Below are 24,147 nucleotides of genomic sequence, written 5' to 3' on the forward strand. Positions count from 1 at the left end.
GCATCGTGCAATAAAAGATTAAATATATTAAGAACTTTATCTAACAGGGATTGGGGCTCTCATTACGATACACTAATTAGTCTATATAAAGCATTAATTAGATCTAAACAGATTTTGGCTCCATTGCGTAATTTCTGCATCCGACACAACACTAAAACCATTAGATAGTATACACAATACCGCATTAAGAATTGCTCTGGGAGCATTTAGAACAACACCAGTAGAAAGTTTATATAGTGAAACTGGAGAACCACCTTTACTACACCGTCGCATTTATTTAACATTAACACATGCAACTTCTATAGCATCCAATCGAAATAGACCTATTTTTGATAATACATTCAATAACAAACATACACTTCAAAATAGATCTAATTCACACAAACCTTTCTATGAGAGAATTCGATTCTATCTAAGATATTTAGACCTAGATTTTCCAGATATATTTCAAATAAATTTGAACCATCCTCCACCTTGGTGTACCAATATCCCCGAAATAAATTATAATCTTACTGTATTTAATAAGCATTCTACAAATCCGGCTATTATTAAAAATAACCTCAATTCAATCATAAACAAACATGGAGAAAATTGCTGCAAGATATTTACAGATGCATCCAAATGCAACACAGGAGTTGGTGCTGCATATGTAACGTCTAACAATCAATTTCAATTCAGATTGCCCAAATATTTCAGCATCTTCTCTGCTGAACTTTATGCAATACTCAAAGCTCTTGAACATATCAACAATAATAAAATACCAAAATGCTTGATTTTAAGTGATTCCCTTGGTGTTTTACAAACCTTAAATCATATGTATCCTAAAAGCCCCCTAGAAAAAATGGTAAAATCTGAACTAAAGCAAGCTGAAGAAAATTCCAGACGCCTTGGAATATATATTCATATGGATCCCATCTCATACTGGTATTGATGGAAACGAAGCTGCAGACCAGTGCGCAAGTAAAGTGTCGGAAAGTGTCTAAACAGATGTAACGGAGTGTCGAAATTCCGCGGGTGATATAAAAACGTCTATAAAAAATTTAATTACGTGTAAGTGGAAACAAGAATGGAATTATTCACAGACAACACTACGGAAAATTAAAGACAATGTTTATCCATGGCTACCTAGAACTCGAAACCGAAAACTGCAAACCATCATTACTCGTCTACGTTTAGGCCATACAAGATATACGCATTCGTACCTTTTTACCAGAGATAATCTCCCTAAATGTGACATTTGTGACGAAACAAACAGTATTAAACATTTTTTTTAGTTGACTGTCCACTTTTTGTAAATGAACGCAACAGGTTCAATATTCCAAACAATATCAATAAACTCTTAGGTACAGACTTAAATTATGCTGATTTGGGAAAATATTTAAAATGTATAGGATTATATTATAAAATTTAAACTATTAGAATTGTACACCTACACTGTATTCCCGCTAATCACCTTATGGTGGATGCGGTAAACTTTTTCAATAAAAAAAAAACACCGTTTTTTAATGCTACATTATTCAATATATTCTAATGTGTAATTTCTGTGGTTGCTGAAGAACAGAAGTTTTTATTAACTTTTCGTTAATATAATTAGGTATTTAGATTTTTATCTTGTTCTTCTCACGGTTCAAGAGAACAAATGTAGTCATAGTTTATTGTATTTTTTCCATAAGAGTTCTAGTTTTTAACTGTGTGATGGCTTCTCTTATTTCTGTTCGTACGATTTACATTAATTCATTTAATTATTATTTCTGAAGTTTCAAGTTTATACTCAGTTTCTTTTGTTCCGCTTATTTATCTGAGATATGTTATTCATTCTTATCTATGGATGTGCTTAATCTCTATCAATTATCTATCAATATTTGGAGTTCTTTTTTATTTTTTTTTAGTCATTGTCCATGATTCGCATCCATACATTAAAATATATTTAAAGCTTGTATTATGCTCATAATTCCTTCAGTAGCATTATTACCAACTGCGATTATTGTTCCAAGATATTTAAAGTCTTCCATACTTTCGAAATTGTAGTTGTTGACTTTAATGTTCTATCTAGAGTTACTGAATCGGTCTCTTCTGTTTATACGCTTGTATTTGGTTTTCACTTCGTTGATTTTACTTGAAACTTTTTTCGTGCTCTCTGGGCTTTGTTGAGTATGTCGTTTATATATTTATAGATGTAGATCTAATCATCAGCATAACTAGAAACTGCTTTGAACCTTGGGCCGTTAATGGATTACATCGCAAATTTTTATTTTATTAAGCTGTTTTTGACTATTTGAATCGAGAATCTGTATTTTATTCGACTGTTTATTAATGCAGAGTTTCTTGGCGCCCATTTCCATCTGAAGGTTTTTGTTTCCCGTATCATTATTACAACAATTTTGCTGGATACCGACGTAGGAAACCCGTTGGTATGTACATAATGTTTCGATATCCAACAGTAGAAAATTTGTCTTGTTGTAAAGTCAATATTATTTTATTAGGAAATATGATATTGTCTAATAATAGTAAAGTTGTTTTGCTTTGCTTTCTCAGACTGCTACCGTCGTGCCTTCTGGTATTTGATATTTCGCCGGTCACGCAAAAATTCCTATATGCATTAACTTAATGCTGATATCCTGCATCCCCAATCCAGGTAGCAGTCCCGAAACCAATAAAACTGCTACATTCATGCTTCTTATTAGCCAGCCCAGGACTAAAGGTACGCCTTATTATCGTACTGATGTTAGTGCTGCCCCTTATAAGTGAATAGAATATGAAAGGAAGGTTTTGACAATTTAATAGGATCTTGTGTGTTAGAATATAATTTCTCCGAGAAACTAAAGGAATATCAAACCGCTGTTCGAATTTAATCCATAAATAAAATATTAGAATGCTATAGAATAATGCTATTTATTAGCATTAATAAGTTTATAATAGACTCTTACTAAAGTTTGAAAATAATTAGAGCAAGTAATATAAATTATCACCGTGCTTATTAAACATAAAAATAAAATAAAATTATATTGTAAACAATTTATAATATAATATATTTAAATACATTAGCCAAATATTCCTAAAATTCCTCAATGAGTAAACTGGTGAATATTTAAATAAATTTTAAGTTCTAAAATGTACCTGCTATAAAATTTAAAAATCTAGGACTAATACAATTATTGGCAACATCGCAGGAGCTTAGTTCTGTACGCTAAAAACTATATACGGATCCCAAAAATGTTTTATCCAGTTACGGAGTCCACTTAACCCTACGTGTTGGTCGGAGTTTACATAAAGCGCTACTTAGTCATATATATATATATATATATATATATATATATATATATATATATAGTCGTGTTCTAGTTCACCTACGAATCGGACGTGCCTATCGACAAAGCGAAACGAAATTAAACTGTATTCGTTTAAAAATTGTGTTTTTATAAATCTGCAGATTTGGTGTACAAATAAAATTAGATTGTGAGTTAAGAACAATTAAATGGACCAGTTAGTCGGGGGGAAACCCCCAGACGACCCAGTGCCCCCAGATATATGTCAAAAAAATACAAATGATATACAAACAACAACAGCAATGAGCATCGATAACACATCGAAAGAAAGAGAGGAGTTTTTGTATGTAAGTACTGATTTAGGCCCGTATCATATTTATGTTGAGAATAATTCGGTCGAATTTAAAGGTAAATTAAATGCACTTAAAATCGGAGATATTATTCTTTCTAACTTTCCTGAGATAGATAATAAAATTATAAGTATTGATTCTATAGGTCGGAATAGGGTTAGGATCAAGTTAAAGGATTATAAATCAGCAAATTTTCTAATAAATAATAAAAACGAAAATATTTTTGTTAAAAATAACTTTGTATTGTATATCCCAAAATTCATTCTTCATAGACAAGTTGTTATTAGAGATATAGAAAAAGATTTTTCAGAGGCGTACATAAAAGATAAAATAAGACAATTTGATCAACATTGCACTTTTGAAGTATCTAATGTCAAAAGAATAAAATAGTAGAATATGTACCCACAAAGTCTTGCATTGTTATTTTCAAATCACAAATATGACCAAAATATATTTCTATTAATAAAGTTATCAAGGAAGTAGAGCCGTATAACCAGAAAGTATTATTATGTTATAACTGCCTCCGTTTTGGTCATCTGGGAGGTCAGTGTCGAAGTAAACCAAGATGCAGCAAATGTCAGGAGTCCCATACCACACAAGATTGTAAAAATTCAGATTACATACCACGCTGCTTTAACTGTCAAGGAAATCATCTTACTACTAATTTGTCTGCTTGTCCAGAATTTAAAAGACAAAAAATTGTAAAGGAAACCATGAGCTCTTGCAATATTAATTTCTTTGATGCAAATAAACAGGTCCCAAAAAATACGTACGCAAACATAGTCGCAAATTATTCCCAACGGCTTCAATCTGGACCTACCCCTTCTAGTACAATACAGTATCATTCCTCTCAACCTCAGTACTCACAGTCCCACAATTTACAACCCAAATCCTATAATAACAATTTTACTAATTATATGTTTTCTTCCCCTACAACTTCAAACCCAAACAAAAGGCACAGACCAACCATCCCTGATCCCATTGAAATTTCAAGAAAAGAAATACTTACACAACCAAAAACCTCTTTTGTCTCAGGGGGAATTTTTAATAGTCAACATTATTTAAAAAACTCAGTCGGAGTAAAATTACAATCAGAGGAATTAAATGCAACAATAGGTTTAGTTTTAGAAGTAGTTCTCAATATTATAAGTAATATAAAACAAACAAACAATTTCGATGTATCAAAATCTGAAATTGTGGAATTAATTAGTAAACATGTAAACCATACCTTGTCTTCAAATTCGCAGACACAAACGCGAACATAAATTTGCTGCAATGGAACTGTCGTTCAGCAGTAGCTAATAAAGTAAATCTAGAATATCTGCTATATCAAAATAATATTTCCATAGCATTGCTTTCAGAAACGTGGTTTAAATCAAAATACTATTATAATTTTAAAGGTTACAATTGCTTTAGATCAGATCGGGCAGACGGATATGGTGGAACTGCCATTTTATTAAAATCAAACTTAAGATGCGAAGAAATAAATCTTAAAAATAGATATCCTTTCACTCACAAATGTATTTCAGTTAAAATTTTCCGAGGTAAAAATCCCATCAATATTGTGTCAGTTTACATTGAACCAAAGACCAAGATATCTGAAAGTCAATGGTTGGAATTCTTTAAAGACATACCTAAACCGTTTATTATTGGTGGGGATTTTAATTCCCACAGTATCGCATGGGGCTGTGAAATTGAAGACAGCTATGGTAAAAAACTTTTAGAATGTATTGATCATTGTAATTTGATATGCATGAATGATGGATCGCCCACATTAGCAACTAGTAAGAGTCCATCCGCTATTGACTTAACCTTTTGTACACAAGATATTTCAAAATTTTTTACTTGGAGAGTCCTACAGGACCCTCATGGATCCAATCATCTTCCGATTATCATTAACATGGAAACAGATCATATAACTTCATTTACAGCTCAAAACTGTCACAAGATCTGGAATCTTAACAAGGCCGATTGGAAATTATACACATCTGTACTAGAAGCTGTAAATTCTCCTGGAAACTATCAAACTCTAATAGCAAACATTAATAAAGCAGCCAATTTAGCAATACCAAAGTTTTCATCTAACGGAACACATAAGAGACGAATTTCGAACCAATGGTGGTGTGAAAGTTGCAAAACCGCCGCTGATAACCGAAAAACTGCATATGGAAAATATAAACAAGATCCTACAAGAAATAATTTAGTTGAATTTAAGAGACTTGACGCTGTCGCAAAAAAACTTTTCAAACAAAAGAAAAAACAGAATTGGGTAGAATACTGCGAAAGCCTAAATTCAAAAACACCAATCAGTGAAGTGTGGAAGAAAGTAAACGCTTTTAAAAACCGCAAACAGTCCAACAAGATTCCAATAGATCCAGAATCCAGCTGGCTAGATGAATTTCATAAGAAAATATCTCCACAGTGGGTACCTTCACAACATTTTCCAGAATACAGCGAAACAGTGTCAAGAGATAGGTTTGGCTTAGAAGAACCATTTAAAATGTGGGAGTTAGAGCGAGTACTTAGTCAACAAAATAGCAGTGCTCCAGGTAAAGACAATATTTCATATTCCATGATATACCATATTCCTCACCACTATAAAATATCATTATTAAATATTTTTAATGACATTTGGAATGATACGTCACAAATTCCAGACAGCTGGAAGGAATATATTCTAATACCTATTAAAAAACCTGGTAAGCAAGAAAATTGCAGTAGATCATATAGACCAATATCCTTAGCCTCTTGCTTCCTAAAGACGTTAGAAAGGTTAATAAAAAATAGAATTGAACATTGGTTAGAGCAAGAACATATTCTCCCAAAATCTCAGTATGGATTTCGAAAATCAAAATCAACCCAAGATGCCATAACTGCCTTAGTCTCATCCATACTAATAAACTTTACTGATAATATGTATACTATGGCTGCTTTTATTGATGTCTCCTCTGCATTCGATACCGTTAACTTGGACATTATGCATAAAAAGCTATTAGACATCGGCTTCCCCATCACCATAGCTAGCTTTCTGAGGACATTGTACACTAATAGATCAACTTTTTTAAAAATCAACCATTCCATCTCTCCACCACGTCTTACAAATATAGGACTTCCACAGGGTAGCATATTAAGCCCAATACTATTTATTTTATATAATATGGATATAGAAAATTGTATTAATAGCCCAACAAAAATTATTCAATATGCTGATGATGTAGTAGTTTACACAGCCCACAAATCATTGGATATATGTAAAAATAATTTTGATCTCTCAATTAAAGCTGTTCTTAATCACTATGAAAATATTGGTTTAGAAATATCAGAATCTAAAACAGAAATTTGTATTTTCTCTAGAAAACATCAAATTCCACAAGGGCATCTGGAAGTAGGTCAAATTCAGTTCCCTATTAAAAATTGTATAAAATATCTCGGTACTTATTTAGACAGAAAACTCCTATGGAAGGATCAAATTTATCATGTCATAAAAAAGTCTGAAAATGCAATGAACATTCTAAGAGCCTTTTGTAGAACTAACTGGGGCGCTGATCCAAATGTAGCACTTTTATTTTACCGTACTATGATTCGTCCCATTTTCGATTACAGTTGTCATTTATATGGAACTGCAGCAAACACACATTTAAATAAATTAGAAATACAAAAAAATAAATGCCTTCGGCTTTGTCTTGGATATTTGAATTCTACACCTGTTAATATAATGGAAGTTGAGGCGATAGAACCACCTCTGAAATTTCGACGGGAGTTTTTAAGTGATAAATTCATTACTAGAGCCATAGGGAAAAATACTAACTATCTACAGGATATTCATATTTTATCAATTTTAGATCTAACTCATAAATATTGGACAAAGAAAAAATGTTCTCTTCTGGTAAATAGTTACCTGAGTATATCTCAATACCGACATACTTTCTATACGTATGAAAATCAAGTTTCACCTATGTATTCCCATATATTAGAAGAGCTTTTTTCAAAACATATTAATACCTTTTTTATGGACAGTAATTTAGATCCAGTCGCTTTTCAATCATTTACACGGCATAAATGGCCAAATTATCAGTTTTACTTTACAGACGGATCTAAAGTACAAAACAAAGTAGGATGTGCATTAAATTATGTTCAAAGTGGATTTAAAAAATTATTGAAATTGCCAGCTGAATCATCGATATACACTGCTGAAATGACATCGATTCTTCTTGCATTAAGGCATATACATAGTAACGAACCCTACAGCTGCATAATATTTACAGACAGTAAGAGTGTCGTCGACAGACTAACAAACGTACATAGGTCCAAACAACTAAATCATATAGAACTAGAAATTATGACTATTTACAATAAAATTACAAATTTAGGGAAAAGCATTATTATATCATGGATAAAGGGACACGCGGGCATTAAGGGCAATGAAATAGCAGATAGCCTAGCCAAATCTGCCCTAGACATAGGCGAAGAAGCTCCCTTGAACTTACTCCCCTTTTCAGACATTGATATAATTAGTAAACAGCATCAAAAAGAAAAATGGCAAACATATTATCGAAACACGAGAACTGGAAATAATTACAAACAAATGCAGCCTGAAATACCCATAAAAAGATGGTTTCATACTCTATCAAATCGCCATTTCATAAGGGTTATAAACAGATTAAGATCTAATCATGCTCTTACCCCCCTTCATATGTACAAGTTGGGTCTCGCGGAGTCACCTAATTGCAAGTGTGGAAAAGAAGGTAACTTATTACATATTTTTCTTGAATGTTCCCACGAATCAGTAAACATAAACAAATTTTATGATAATCTTATTATATTAAAAATTCCACTTCCAGTCTACCTGAACAATTTGATTTTCTCTAGAGATATCAATATATTAAAAACGATTTACGAACATATCAAAAACTGTAAATATAAATTGTAGCTTAAAACTAACTTATATTTAAGTAAATATTGTATTATAGCAAAAAAAAAATGAAATATAAAAAAAAAATAATAAATTTAAAAAAATTAATAAAAAAAAAATATATATACCTATATATATAAAATTAATAAAAAAAATCATAAAGAATTAAAAAAAAAAGGAAGATGTAAACCTCCGAGATGTTGAATCGGGTTATGTCTTAACGCAGAAAAAAAAAAAAAAAAAAAAAAAAAAAAATTGTAAAAAATTCCTCTGATTGTAAAAATTGTTTGTCTTTAAATTTGTCTGGCTAATTGGCTCGGCCAAGGCCATCAAACTAAATAAAAAAAAATATATATATATATATATATATATATATATATATATATATATATATATATATGGGATGTATGACAAAGTAATGGAAAGTCTACATCTATATATATACACTGATGTACCTAAACGGCACTAAAGATAGATCTAATTGTACAGTGTAGATCAAAGTGACTGCTCAAGAGATCTATAATATTCCTCTTCTTCAAGTATCGCTCCTGTTGGAGATTGGAAATCATTCGGGCTATTATAATATTGTTGCAAACCACTCACGGAGATTGCGTAGCCACGAGATTTTACGTCTTCCTACGCTTCTTCTGATTTTGATTTGGACCTGAATTATATTCCTTAGAAGTTCGTATTTTTCTTTTCTCATAGTGTGCCCCAAATATTCAAAGTTCCTGATTTATGGAATTTAAAACTTCACATTATTTTCCTAGTTGTTCGTTGTTCGAACACTTGTGCGTTTGTTTTGCGATCCATCCATGAGATTTTTATAATTCGTCAGTAAACACCTGATTTCGAATGCTTCCAGGATTTTAATGTTGGATTGTTTCAGTGTTCAGGCCTCAACATTAAAGCATTCTTATACGGAGCGTTATATTAACATTGCGATTACAGAAAAGTTTTTTCATTATGTTAAAAGTTGACTGCAAGAGGACGTGAGGAAATGAAAGACAAAAGAAGGAAGAATTTAGAAAACTGTAAGGGGACTGACATTACGAAATCTAAAAATTATAGGAAAGAGGGTTTAGACAGTCTGGGGTGTAAAGTAAAAAGGGGAGAGGAAAGAATGCGGGGAATTTGGGACATATCAGACCATTATCAGTGATACCAGAAAATAAGTAATTACACTTTAATTTAATGCAAAGCAGAGCGTTAGACCTTAATACGAGGATGAGAGTCCAAGCCACGTTAAACGAGCAAGTGACAGCAATTAGAGACGAATCGAATGAAGAACAAACGATCAAAAATATTACAGAAATAGTGCAAAATGTAAAGGATAAACACTTAAAGACAGATAGATTAATGAAGAAAAAATCATGGATGACAGATGAGATCCTGAAACTAATGGACGAGAGAAGAGAAGCCAAAAATGACCCAGACAAATATAAAACCATAAATATATTAATAAGAACGAAAATCAGAGAAGCGAAAGAAAAAGAAGCCAGGGAAAGATGCGAAGAAATTGAGACTCTGCAGTCAAAGTACGATAGTCACAATGTACATAGGAAAGTTAAAGAACTCACAGGGGGACTAAGACGAAGGCAGAAAGGAAATATAACTGATTCTGACGGAAACATCATCTTGGATAAACAGAGTAAAATAAGAACATGGAAAGAATATCTAGAAAAACTATTTGAAGACCAAAGAGATAACACCTTTGAGCTAGAAGAAGAGGTAAATGATGGACCAAGAATATTACAGCAGGAAGTTTACTCCGCAATTACACAGTTAAAGGATGGCAAAGCGGCAGGCCCTGATAATATACAAGCAGAACTACTCAAACTAATGGACAACGAATCAATAGCAATAATCGCAAAGATATTTACCAACATATACAACTCTGGAGAAATACCAACAGAATGGCTAAAATCTGAGTTTATTGCACTTCCAAAAAAACCAGGAGCCAAAAAATGCGAAGATTACCGTACTATACCATGAGTCATCTCCTAAAATTGTTCCTAAAGATAATTCATAAGAGAATCTACAAGCTATGTGAAAGTCAAATTTCCCCCAACCAGTTCGGGTTCACAAATGCTGTTGGTACTAGAGAGGCTTTGTTCTCAGTACAAGTCTTATTCCAGAGATGTAGAGACGTCAACTGCGACGTATACGCATGTCTGGTTGATTACGAGAAAGCGTTTGATCGAGTACAGCACGCCAAGATGATGCAAATACTAAAAGAAACAGGAATTAACAACCAAGATCTGAAAATAATTAGAAGTCTCTACTGGAATCAGACAGCAAATCTCAGAGTTGAAGGTGAACACACTGACTATGTGAAAATCATGCGTGGAGTGAGGCAAGGTTGTATTTTATCTCCTCTAATCTTCAATCTGTACTCTGAAAGAATATTTATCGAAGCTTTGCACGAAACTGATAAAGGTATTCTACTAAATGGTTGCCGGCTAAACAACATCAGATATGCAGATGACACCATAGTATTTGCGGACAACTTAGAAGACCTACAAGTTCATATGAACAAAATCACGTATTACAGTCAACAATATGGACTCAATATAAACGATAAGAAGACAAAGCTTATGATAATTAGCAAGAAAAGAATAACAGAAGGTCAACTCTACGTCAACCAATCCCCTGTAGAAAGAGTGAGAGCACTACAACTACCTCGGCACCATAATAAATGAAGAATGGACCAACAACCAGGAGATTAGAGCACGCATCGGAAAGGCTAGATCCACCTTCAATCGGATGGGGGCGTTCTTCAAGAGTCGCAACCTCTCTCTTGATACAAAAGTAAGAATGCTGCGATGCTACGTCTTCTCTGTCCTTTTTTATGGTGTTGAATCGTGGGCCTTGAACGAAGATATGTGCGGAAAAGTGAAAGCATTTGAGATGTGGCTATATCGGAGAATGCTTAAGATCCCGTGGACTGACCGAGTCGCAAATGAGGAGGTCCTCAGAAGAATGAATAAGAATCGACTGGTACTGACCACCATAAAATCTCGAAAGTTACAGTTCTTCGGACATATTATGCGATATGAATCCAGATATACTTGTTAAAACTTTCAAGCAACCCCGTATAATATACTTTCAGTCAAATTTTACCCGACCTTTATCTAACACCCCTCCAGAGGGGCTACAGGTAGTTGCGGACAGAAGACAGTCTCATCACAACATCGTTACAATAAGGACGCTAGTTTAAAATTTATCGCTTACAAAATATTTTACATGTACCTTTTTTATTTCTTCAATACAGTTTAGTTTATGTGATTTGTTTTTGTATTACTCTACGTGAAATTCTAATAAGATTTAACTTACATCCCCTACAAAAATGGTCCTTGTTCGAGCCGAATTAACCAGTTATCAAAATATATTTTGCTATACATTCCATTGGAAGCTGTATTTTTTTTTTCGACGAATTTGCATCGTCCCATTCACACAGTATCGGAAGAAGGCAGGTATAATCTTCCGTGAAAGTCAAGGTTAGTGCATAAATAATTTCCTATTACCCATTTTAATCTTATGGTCGGAAAAGGGTACATTTTGTATTTGATTTAATTCAGTGGAAAATATTTATTTTTAAAATCACGTATTTTACTGTTATACCACATTTAGAGATTTCAATATTTTCATTTATACATTAATACACGAATATAGTAGCGTCCTTAAATTTATTTCAATTTATTCATTTTCATTTATAAATTATTACAAAGTTGAAATATTATCTTTAACGTTTTTTATTCACTCGCAAAACTTTTATATACATAACATTACATAATTCGCTTTTAATTTTTTTTTGCTTATACATACATACATTTTTATTTTTGTGAATATATTAGATAAAATTATATTGTCAATATGGCTGACGTCGCTACAGCAAAAATTAAACGCTCCTCAATCAAAGGTTCTGTAACTCGTTTTAGTACGTATTTTAATTCTATCAAAAACAAACCTTTAGAACAAATTAACTGTAGAGATTTACAACTTAGACTTGCTAGAATTGAGAAACTTTTTGATGATTTTGACAACGCTCAATCACTTATTGAGGCCTCTGATGAGGACTATACTGCCAACGCAGATACTATCCATGGTATAGAAAGATCGTCTTTCGACACGTCGTTTTTTCATATTACTAGCGCTGTGCGAGACTTTATTGACACCAATCTTTCAAAACCCCGTGATCAAGCTGCTCAAGCTTCAAATTCGACAATTTCGTCCGAAAACAGTTCACAAAGGTCTATTAACATTAGGTTACCCGCTATCAACTTGCCTTCCTTTATGGGTGATTATGATAATTGGTTGTTCTTTAGAGATACATTTAATTCTATCATACATACCAACACGAAACTTTCCAACATTCAGAAATTCCATTATCTAAGATTATCCTTACAAGGTATTGCCGCAGAAACAATACGTAACCTGGACATTTCTGAAGCAACATATGAAACTGCATGGGAATTACTAAAAGACAGATTCGAAAACCAATCTCTTCTTGTTAATGTTAATAATCATATTAAAAAATTATTTAACTTACCAAATGTTTCAAAAAATTCACATCATGATCTACGCACCTTACTTGATGGTTTCCAAAGACATTTACGCTCTCTTGAGTCCTTAGACTTAGACACAACATCTTGGGATGCCCTTATCATATATCTAATCACCACAAAACTAGACAATGCTACACACAAAGAATGGGAACTGTCAATTAAAGACGACAAGATCACATTACCACTTTGAGTAACTTAACTGAATTTCTAAAAGGCAAATGTAGAGTCTTGGAATCTATTAATCATCAAGAAGAAAAATCTCGTCCGAAATTCCCATCTACAGGCAATCCCAAGTCTAAAAATTTCTTGTCAACTAATAATTCTAACTGTTCTTTATGCAAACAAAAACATTTAATTTACACTTGTCCTGAATTTCTCAAATTAGAAACGTCATTAAGACATAATGAAGCAAAACGCTTACGACTTTGCATAAATTGTCTGCGTAGTGGTTATTTCACTAAGGAATGCAAATCTTCCGGGTGTCGTAAATGTGGGAAAATACACCACACACTTTTACACTTTCAAGGTAACTCACAAAAGCTTATTGAAACCAGTAATCAAACCAGCAGCAGTTTACCTTGCTCAAGTCCAGGTACATCAGAAAGCTCTAATGCACTGACAGCACGTAATATTTCGTTTGAGCACAACTCTACTACTTTGCTGTCAACTGTAAAAATAAAAGTCTTTGACATCTCAGGTAACGAATACGAGACTCGTGCGCTTCTAGATAACGGCTCGGAAAGTAATTTCATTTCCCAGCGCCTATTAAATCTTGTAAGGTTGCCTACAACCAAAACACATTTTTCTATTTCTGGTATAAACCAAACAAATTCTATTGTAAGCTATAGAACATCAGTAAAATTTAAATCCAAAACTTTAAACTTTTCTCAAGTAATTTCTTGCTTAGTACTTCCGGAAATTGTAGGAAATTTACCTTCTATCACATTCGATAAGAAAACACTTAATATCCCTTCTAATATTACTCTGGCCGATCCAGACTTCAATATTTCATCTCCTATTGATCTTCTTATCGGTGCAGATATCTTCTGGAATTTAATTTGTATTGGTCAGATAAAATTATCACCTAGGCAACCGACTCTTCAAAAAACCAAACTCGGATGGATTATCTCAGGTCCATTATTTCCAAACAATACCCTTGCAGCCAGAACTACATGCCATTTGTCGACCATAAACAATTTAAGCATTGAAGATCAACTTCAAAAATTTTGGGAAATTGAAGAATGCCCAAAAACAAAAGTTTTGTCCAACGAAGAACTTTCTTGTGAAGATCACTTCTTAAAAACAACCTCTCTTAGTTCTTCTGGTAGGTTTGTAGTATCACTTCCCTTGAAATCTTCCGTCGACAATCTAGGCGACTCTAAGACTACAGCAACAAAAAGATTTTATTCTCTCGAAAGGAAGCTTAATGCGAATTTTGAATTAAAAGATGATTACACTCGATTTATCGATGAATATTTATCCTTACACCATATGTCCGTGTCACCCTTTGAAATCATAGGATCTGAGTTCTTTCTTCCTCATCATTGTGTCTTCTTCTTCTCATTGCGCCGTCTCCTTTCGAAGGTTGGCGATCCAAATGGCAATTGTAGTTTTGGAAACTGCTGCGCGAAAGATCTCTGCGGATGAGCGGTCGAACCATCTCCTCAGGTCTTTCAGCCACGAGTTCTGGCGTCTTCCTACTGATCTTTTGCCCTGTACTTTTCCTTCCGGTATAACTTGAAGTAATTCATATCTTTCGCCTCTCAGCACATGACCCAAGTATTGCATTTTCCTCTCTTTGATTATTCTTAGTAATTCTTTTTGTTTACACATGCGACGAAGTACCTCAACATTAGTACCTCTTTGTACCCATGGAATCCTCAACATTCGTCTGTATATATACATCTCAAAAGCATCTATTCTTTTTTCTATTTCAGAGTCCATTGTCCAACTTTCAAAGCCATACAGTAAGACAGAAAAAACGTAACATCTGATCATTCGGATTCTAAGCTGTAGACTAAGGTCTGATCTTGTAAAAAATGTTTTAATGCTCATGAATGTTTTCCTTGCTTGTTCGATTCTTGATAGGATTTCTTTTTTTGGATTACACTGACTATTGATATTTGTTCCCAAATATTTTATGGAATTTACCTGTTCTATTATTTGACCCTTGGCATACACCTGTACGTTTATTGGTGTCTGTGAAAATACTAAAGTTTTAGTTTTGGAAACGTTTAGATGTAAACCGAACATTTCGCTGTGGTGAACTACCGCATTTATTATATTTTGTAGTTCTTGTGCGTTGCTTGCTATTAAGACGGTATCATCAGCATATCTGATGTTGTCTATGCTGATTCCGTTAATCTTAATTCCGCCTTGGACCTCGTCTAATGCTTCTCTGAATATAGACTCCGAATACAAATCAAAGAGTAGCGGTGATAAGACGCAACCCTGTCTCACTCCTCGTCGGATTTGTATGTCTTCGGATGTTGTGTGCTCTATTTCAATTGTTGCCGTTTGGTGCCAGTATAGTTCTGAGATAATTCGCAAGTCTTGTTCGTCAACTCCAGTTGTTCTCAGAATTTCGATCATCTTTTGATGGTTAACGCAGTCAAATGCTTTTCGATAGTCAATAAAACATGCATATACATCTACATTCATGTCTCTGCATCGTTGCGTTAACACATTTAAAGCAAAAAGAGCCTCTCGTGTTCCCAATCCGTTTCGAAATCCGAATTGAGTGTCACTCATCTGGAACTCGCACTTCTTGTAAATTCGTGTATGGATAATTCTGAGAAAAGTTTTAAGGACATGAGACATCAAGCTTAATATTCGATAATCATCGCATTGTGAGGAATTCGATTTTTTTGGTAACGCTACGAATGTTGATTTTAGCCAGTCTGTTGGTATTTTACCTGTGTCATATATCTTATTGGAATAGTGCTGTTATTAAATCTAGGCTTTTACTTTCGTTATCTGCAATTAGTTTAAGTATTTGGACATTGATATTGTCTGGACCGGTGGCTTTTCCATCTTTCTGAGATTTTACTGCATGAATCACTTCTTCTTTGGTTATTTCTGGGCCTTTTTCATTTATTCGATTATCTGTGGATGGTGGAGAACAAGGTCTATCGTCGTCAAAAAGAGTTTGTATGTATTCTTTCCATCTCTCTAGTTTGTCTTCTGTACCCATAATTATTTCGTTATTATCATTTTTTAATATTGTTGCTTGTCTCTTTTTGTGTCTACCTGTCATTTCTTTTACTTTTTTATGAATATTAAAGGTGTCGTATTTTTCCTGAAGTTGACATTTTGTTGACATCCAGTTTTCTTTCGCCTCCCTGCACTTTTTTCTAATGATTTTGTTGATTCGCTTGTATTCTATTGGGCTTGTTTTGTGTCTATAAAGAAATTCGTGTTGTTTTTGACGGTTCTGCCAATACAGATTCAGGTGTTTCCCTGAACGACATTCTTATGGTTGGACCTAATTTGCAAGATGATCTTTTCACTATCATCTCACATTTTCGTAAACATAGTTTTGTACTAACAGCCGATATAGAAAAGATCTATCGACAAATACTGAAAAAGGAGGAAGAACGCTCCTTACAAAAGATCATATGGCGATCTGATCATACAAACTCTCTCGAAACTTATACTTTAAACACCGTAACTTACGGTACTGCTTCTGCTAGTTTTCTTGCCACGAGATGTCTTCAAGAAGTGGCACATATGTATGCAACCGATTTTCCTGACATATCTTCTATAATTTTACGGAACTTCGATGTCGACGATCTTCACACAGGTGGTTATACAATAGAAGATATCAAACGCATTCAATCACTTACTTCCGAATTATTGTCTCGTAATGGTTTCCAATTGAGAAAATGGAAGTCAAACGCTCCTATTTTAAACTTTGACAATCAAAATAATGTTTCCTTGTAAATTGGAGCTGACGATACTATCAAAACTTTGGGCTTATTTTGGAATCCAAAATCTGACACTTTTCATTTCACTCAACCTATAGAGCAAAAGTGTAAAGTTACAAAGAGACTTATTCTTTCCACGATATTGAAAATATTTAATCCACTAGGTTTGCTTTCGGCTGTAACTATAACAGCTAAAATTATTCTCCAAGATTTCTGGAAATTAAAAATTTCCTGGGACGAAGTCGTTCCCATGGATATCTTTACGAAATGGGTTACATATCAGACTCAACTGGTTAAACTTAATCAGTTACAAATTCCTAGGCATGTTATTTGTACAAACTACAAGTCAATTCAACTACACGGTTTTTCAGATGCATCCACCACTGCATATGGTGCTTGCATTTATATTCATCTGAAAACTTCGAAAATGTTCGTTGTCATCTTCTTTGCTCCAAAACCAGAGTAGCTTCTTTAAAACACATCCTCAAGGTACCGCGCCTAGAACTTTGTGGAGCTTACTTGCTAGCTGAGTTGATAGACAAGGTAAAACAACACATGCAATTAGATTTCGAAAAAATCACTTACTGGTGCGACTCCACTATTGTTCTAGGATGGATAAAGACTTCTCCGAGTTTGTTAAAGACGTTTGTGGCAAATAGAGTTTCTCAAATTCAAACTTTGACCGAATCTCACACATGCTTTACGTGAATACACTTGAGAATCCCGCAGATCTTCTATCAAGGGGAATTTCTCCCACATCACTTATCACTTCTGAAATGTGGTTTCATGGCCCATCATGGCTAACTAAACCAGAAACTCATTGGACTAATAGAACATTCGAACCTTTGGAACTCCCTGAGCTTCGACCAGCATCAACCCTTATCGCAAGAGTTCACAAGAAATTAGACATCATCACTAAAATATCCTCATTTGTAAAACTACAGCGCATTATCGCTTATGTATTACGCTTTATAAATAATTGTAAATTTTCTCCTAAACGAAGGAACTTCGACAACCTTTCTTGTGATGAAATAGATAATGCTTTAAAATATATAATTCGACTAGTACAAAATGAAACATTTTATGACGACTTGACACACCTTAACAGACATGGTAACGTTGACTCTAAAAGTAAACTACTTACCCTCAATCCGTTTATCGATAAGGATAACATACTCCGCGTTGGTGGAAGACTGCATAATTCTGATTTTTGTTACGATAAAAAACATCCGATTGTCCTTGATTCTAAACACCACTTTACTACTATTCTTGTACGAAATGAGCATCTTACCTTAAATCATTGCGGTCCTCAATTACTATTAGCTTCCATTCGTGAAAAATTTTTGCCCATTAATAGACGTCAAGTGGTTCGCAAAATCGTTCGCCATTGTATTATCTGTTCTAGGGTGGCTCCTAAATTAGAAACCTATCTTATGGGTAATTTACCCCCGTCACGTCTTGTTCCCTCTAGGCCATTTTACAACTGTGGACTTGACTATGCAGGACCTTTTTTGCTAAAGGATCGACACACCCGAAATTATAAAACTATCAAGGGTTACATAGCTCTATTAATCTGTTTAGCAACTAAGGCCATACATTTAAGGACCACGGAAAGTTTTCTAGCAACGCTAAAACGCTTTATTTCTCGACGCGGAAAATGCGCTTCCATCCTTTCGGACAATGGTAGTACCTTCGTTGGCGCAAAAAATGAGCTTGTCAAATTTTTTGACACCTCTAGTTCAATTATTAGGGACAATTTAACTACCGAAGGTATCATATCAATTGGCAGTTTATTCCGCCACGATCACCTCACTTTGGGGGAGTTTGGGAGGCGGGAGTAAAATCTGTCAAATTTCACCTAAAGCGTGTCATTGGCAATACAATTATTTCATATGAAGAATTTTCCACTGTTTTATGTCAAATTGAAGCTTGCCTAAACTCACGACCACGCTCACCAATGTCTATCGACCCTTCCGACTTACTTCCTCTTACTCCTGCACACTTTTTAATTGGATCCACATTGACCGCAATACCTGAACGGAATTTCTTAGATGTCAAGGAAAACAGCCTTAGCAGATTCCAAAGGCTTAGATTCCAAAGGTTATTGGACTAGGTGGTCCAAGGAATACATTTCATCCCTCCAGCAGCGAGTTAAGTGGAAAAAACATTTCAACAGTCTTCTTAGAATTGGAAGTCTAGTGACGGTGAAGGAAGATGGGACTGAACCCTTAAGATGGTGCCTGGGTAGAGTGACTCAATTACATGCGGGTAGTGACGGAATAGTTCGTGCAGTGACAATTAAAAATAATAGAGGTTGTTTCAAGCGACCAGTGACAAAGGTGTGCGTCCTACCCACAGATCAGTGACTTAAGCTTCAGTGAAACAAACGGTGAAACAAACTTTTAACTCAACTCGATTACTTGTTGAACCCCTACAGGCGTTCAAGGGAGGCGGCTTAAATGTTAAAACTTTAAACGAGCAACCCCGTATAATATACTTTCAGTCAAATTTTACCCGACCTTTATCTAACACCCCTCGAGAGGGGCTACAGGTAGTTGCGGACAGAAGACAGTCTCATCACAACATCGTTACAATAAGGACGCTAGTTTAAAATTGATCGCTTACAAAATATTTTACATGTGTCTTTTTTATTTCTTCAATACAGTTTAGTTTAAGTGATTTGTTTTTGTATTACTCTACGTGAAATTCTAATAAGATTTAACTTACATCCCCTACAATACTCTCCTTCAAGCCATCCTGCAAGGAAAAATATTTGGAAAACGAGGTCCAGGAAGAAGAAGAACATCTTGGTTAAAGAACCTCAGAATCTGGTTAAATTCAACATCTGTAGCTTTTCCGCGCTGCTGCAGATAAGATAAAGATTGCCATGATGATCGCCAACATTCGTAACGGATAGGCACATCAAGATGAAGAAGAGCGTTTAGAACATTTAAAGACAGACAACACTTTTGCTTTGGGTCATCATTTAAAATTTAACAACTATCCTCTCAACATCAGAGGAAGTATTAATCTTTTACATAACATCCAACAAAAAAACATAGACCACTATTCTATTAATATATCTTCATCACCTTTTCGCTATTACTCGTTCCTTTATCCTATGTCCCCGCATCACCAATAGATTTAATATTAATTTTTCATTCTTAAAAAGGTTTCGAATAATTTTGCAATCCTTATGGATATTTTCATAATTGTATAAATTAGTATCAATATTAATCAATTAAATTAGAAGTTTCAGTTACATTTTTATAAGTTTTTTTGTTATTAATCTCCCAACATTTTTTAAATATGTAAAGCTAGATTTATAATGAACATTATAAACGCATTGCCCGAATTGTTTATTGATTAGCTCAACACTGAAGTAATTATATAAGAAAACTTACCTCTGGTGCCATCCAATATGGAGTACCTACAAAGGAATTCGCTGGACATTTAATTGAAGCACTACCAAAATCCGCTAACTTTACCGTTCCGTTTTCTGTTAGTAATATATTTCCAGCTTTTACATCACTACAAAACAGCGCTATTATTAATCATCTAATTACGTCAGTTTTTGTAACTTACCGATGGATTCTTCCTAATTCATGTAAGTAACTAAGTCCGTGCAGAACTCCGTCACAAATAGCTGAAATTTCGTCTTCTTTCAGTGGTCTCTTATGCACTTCAATTATATCAGATGCAGATCCGAGACAGTATTCCATTACCAGCCATGCCGTGTTGTCTCTAAGGTAACATCCCTTATATTCAATTGTATTAGGGTGGTTTAACTGCTTTAAAAATCTAAAAAAATGGTATATATGAAAATAAATATTTTAGCATGAACTTATGTTATTCTTAGGGATTTTTGGGTTTTTGCAAAAAAATCATAAACATAGATACAAGGTTGTGAATTTGTTGATGGTTTCAAGACAAAATCATAAAACTAACTATTTAATACTGTTTGCATAATAATCTTTCGTCTGTTATTTTAGGGTACGTTTAGATGTGACACTTATTGCATTCAGACATATATTTTTACTAATGTAAACAGTGAAAAATTATATCATCAATATATATATATATATATATATATATATATATATATATATATATATATATATATATATATATATATATATAAACTTTTTTATTTCCTGGGTTTGTCGGTCTGTTGTAAATAAAACTACTTAACTATTGCTTAAATGTTTTGACAATTTGCCATTTTCAATAAGCACTTTATTTTATAAACATTACATTATACAATTCTTTCATGTTTACAGTTTTTAAAAGTTTAACCGACAACCAATTACTCTTTTTAAATGAGACTTAATACTTTTTATTCCCGCTTCTCATAAACCCCCCAACGTAGGAGAATTTGCAGGTATAAAATGCCATTTTATTTTTTCATGTAATAGACTTTGAGAAATGGAGTCAGATGAATTTTCTAAAAACTCATAAACAGCATTTACTTCCTTGTTTGCGCCTATATAATTTGAACCATTATCAGAGTAAATATTAGAAGGTCTTCCTCTTTTACTAATAAATCTTTTGAAACTCGCTAAAAACGCATCAGTGGTAAGTCTGACACTAACTCAATGTGTACAGCCTTAGTACACATGCAAATAAAAAGACTGTCTCATCTCTGTTTCCTTTAATCATTTATCATCACATTCCAGCTACCTATTAACCTTCTTTTTATTCCCCATTAGTACTTCCTTATTTATCCAACCTTTATACATTTATACTGATTCATTCCTAATTTATTTAAACCTTTGCTTATTTTACAATCTATATTCTCCTTCCTGGACTAAATCGCCATAATAAATTTCAGACTTCAACCGTTCTTCACTACATTTTGGTTTTGTAGACATTCCCACTCAAAAAATTTTATTTCCTTCAGCGTCCTCTGCGTTGTTGGTTTGCGCTCTTGTGTATTGCGCCTGCTCGTCTCACACTCCAATAAGTTGTCTCAACACACAACCATGACATGACACACAACTACTTTCAACGTAAATGCCGGTAACTTGACATTCGTTTTCCGGTTAGAACTCTTTAATTTTGAGATGCGCCCTAAAGTGAAGTATAAAATCTTTTTTAAATGTTAACTTTGTTATAACAACAGCTCTGTGCCGGTGTGTTTTGTCAATTTTTTGTTTTTATCTCTACATTTGACTGTTAAAAGTTTTTTTACGTGCAATGTGACGGGTTTTTATAGTGCTTCGTAGTAGTTTTTATTCATTTCTTTCACTTTTAAAGTAAAATTTTTTCTCGTTGTTATACATGAATGCTACTACATATGAACATTTAGCTACTATTTTAACGCCACCATTTTAATATTTTGACCACGGTTACCAGGAGAATGGTGTGTTTGTTTTACATCTTATCATTCTTCATTCACCATTCGTAAGTTCTTTTTCCATGTTTTATATTCTTACCTACCACCATTGTATTGTTTTAGATTAAACTGATGAAGCTTGTAAATACAATCAGCGAAACGTCTTCAAATATAGGAATGGAACTGTGATTTCCTTTTATTATTTCTCCTTTGACCGATATCCTCGTGACCAAAAGATTTAGTTCTTTTGAACTTACTCATTATATATATATATATATATATATATATATATATATATATATATATATATATATATATATATATATATATATATATATATATGAAAATTACTGAGTTCTCGGGAAGAACCGCGTTGAGAATTTAAAACTCGACGTTTCGGCACCCATTTTGGAGCCATTATCAAGAGGGATACGGTTCGGTTCGAGTTCGGGGTCTCAATCTGCCTACTCCCCTCACTCGAGACGTACCAGTATCGTGTTCTATATTGCAAGAACTGTCTCTCGGCACTGAGGTCTCAATCTGCCTACTCCCCAGTGTCGAGTGACAACCGGTCTTACCCTGTGTGGCTGCTTTTATACTCGCTGTATGCGCGGGAACGGTATGCGCTGACGTGGTCTGAACTGACGTGGCCTGAGCGGTGTGGGCGGGAGGTCGCTGAAGAAGGGGTCGCCATGTTGCCGGCAATCGTTTCGCGTCATCGCGCGTGTTCAAGCTGTGAGGCCGTTTTTCGATTTCGATAGCTTCACGAATGATTCTCGCTTTTAATGAGCGGATGGGAGCGATGGTTTTTGCTTTTTCGAAATCTATTTTGTGGCCTGTCTGAATATGATGTTGGGCTAGGGCTGAAGTGGTATCGGAATGTTTGACTGATAGAGAATGTTCGTAAATACGGTTATGGATTCGTCGGTTTGTCTGTCCTACGTATGTACGTGGGCAACTGGAACAAGCTATCTCGTAGACACCATGGTCTTCATTGGGGATTTGGTCTTTTACGGATCTAACGAGATTGGACAATTTGGAGTTAGTGGTGAAGATGGTTTTGATATTAAGAGGGATAAGAGTTCTACTGATCTTGTCAGTGACACCTTTAATAAAAGGTAGAAAGATTTTGGGTTGATCCGGCGGCAAGGTTTCTTTTTTGGATGGAATGGGGTTTAGAAGTTTTTGAATGCTTCTATTGATTTGGGTTTTGTGGTAGCCGTTTTGTAGGAGTGTTTGTCTTATTGAATTGATTTCGGATGACCTGTGATTGTTGTCGCTAAGTCTTATGGAACGGGAAATAAGAGTGTTGATGACTGAATTAAGTTGGGCGGGGTGATGATGTGACTGGGCATTGAGATAGCGGTTTGTATGAGTGGGTTTCCGGTACACGGAATAGGAAAAACTGTGAGGTGGATTTTTCCGAATAAGAACATCAAGGAATGGCAAAGACGCTTCAGACTCAACTTCCATCGTGAATTGAATGCTGGGATGTATTCCATTCAGGTGGGAGAGGAAGAGATCTAATGTGTCTTTACCATGGGGCCAAATGACAAAGGTGTCATCAACGTACCGTAACCAGCAGGTGGGTTTGAGATTTGACGAGGACAAGGCTACTGTTTCGAAATGTTCCATGTATATATCTGCTATTACGGGAGAGAGGGGCGATCCCATTGGGGCACCTTTGATTTGACGATAGAAACGATTTTGGAACGTGAAATATGTATTAGACATGCAGTGTTTTATAAGAGATAATGTGTCTTGGGGAATTTGATGTTTAGAGTCCAAGA

At 34.3% G+C, this 24,147-nt stretch overlaps 1 protein-coding gene across 5 annotated transcripts in view; it reads right to left on the reverse strand.

The window, feature by feature from the left end:
• Positions 1-24,147, reverse strand: part of Tao (Serine/threonine-protein kinase Tao) — a 468,452-nt gene that overhangs the window by 302,962 nt on the left and 141,343 nt on the right. For all 5 annotated transcript variants that reach the window (XM_072532044.1, XM_072532043.1, XM_072532046.1 and 2 more), the window contains exons 3-4: positions 20,608-20,823; positions 20,427-20,553 (exon numbers count right to left, since the gene is read on the reverse strand). In XM_072532044.1, the coding sequence (XP_072388145.1) occupies positions 20,427-20,553; positions 20,608-20,823 (343 nt within the window). The remainder of the gene's footprint in view (positions 1-20,426; positions 20,554-20,607; positions 20,824-24,147) is intronic.

The sequence above is a fragment of the Diabrotica undecimpunctata genome, chromosome 5 (assembly GCF_040954645.1).
Source record: "Diabrotica undecimpunctata isolate CICGRU chromosome 5, icDiaUnde3, whole genome shotgun sequence".
Lineage (NCBI taxonomy): Eukaryota > Metazoa > Arthropoda > Insecta > Coleoptera > Chrysomelidae > Diabrotica > Diabrotica undecimpunctata.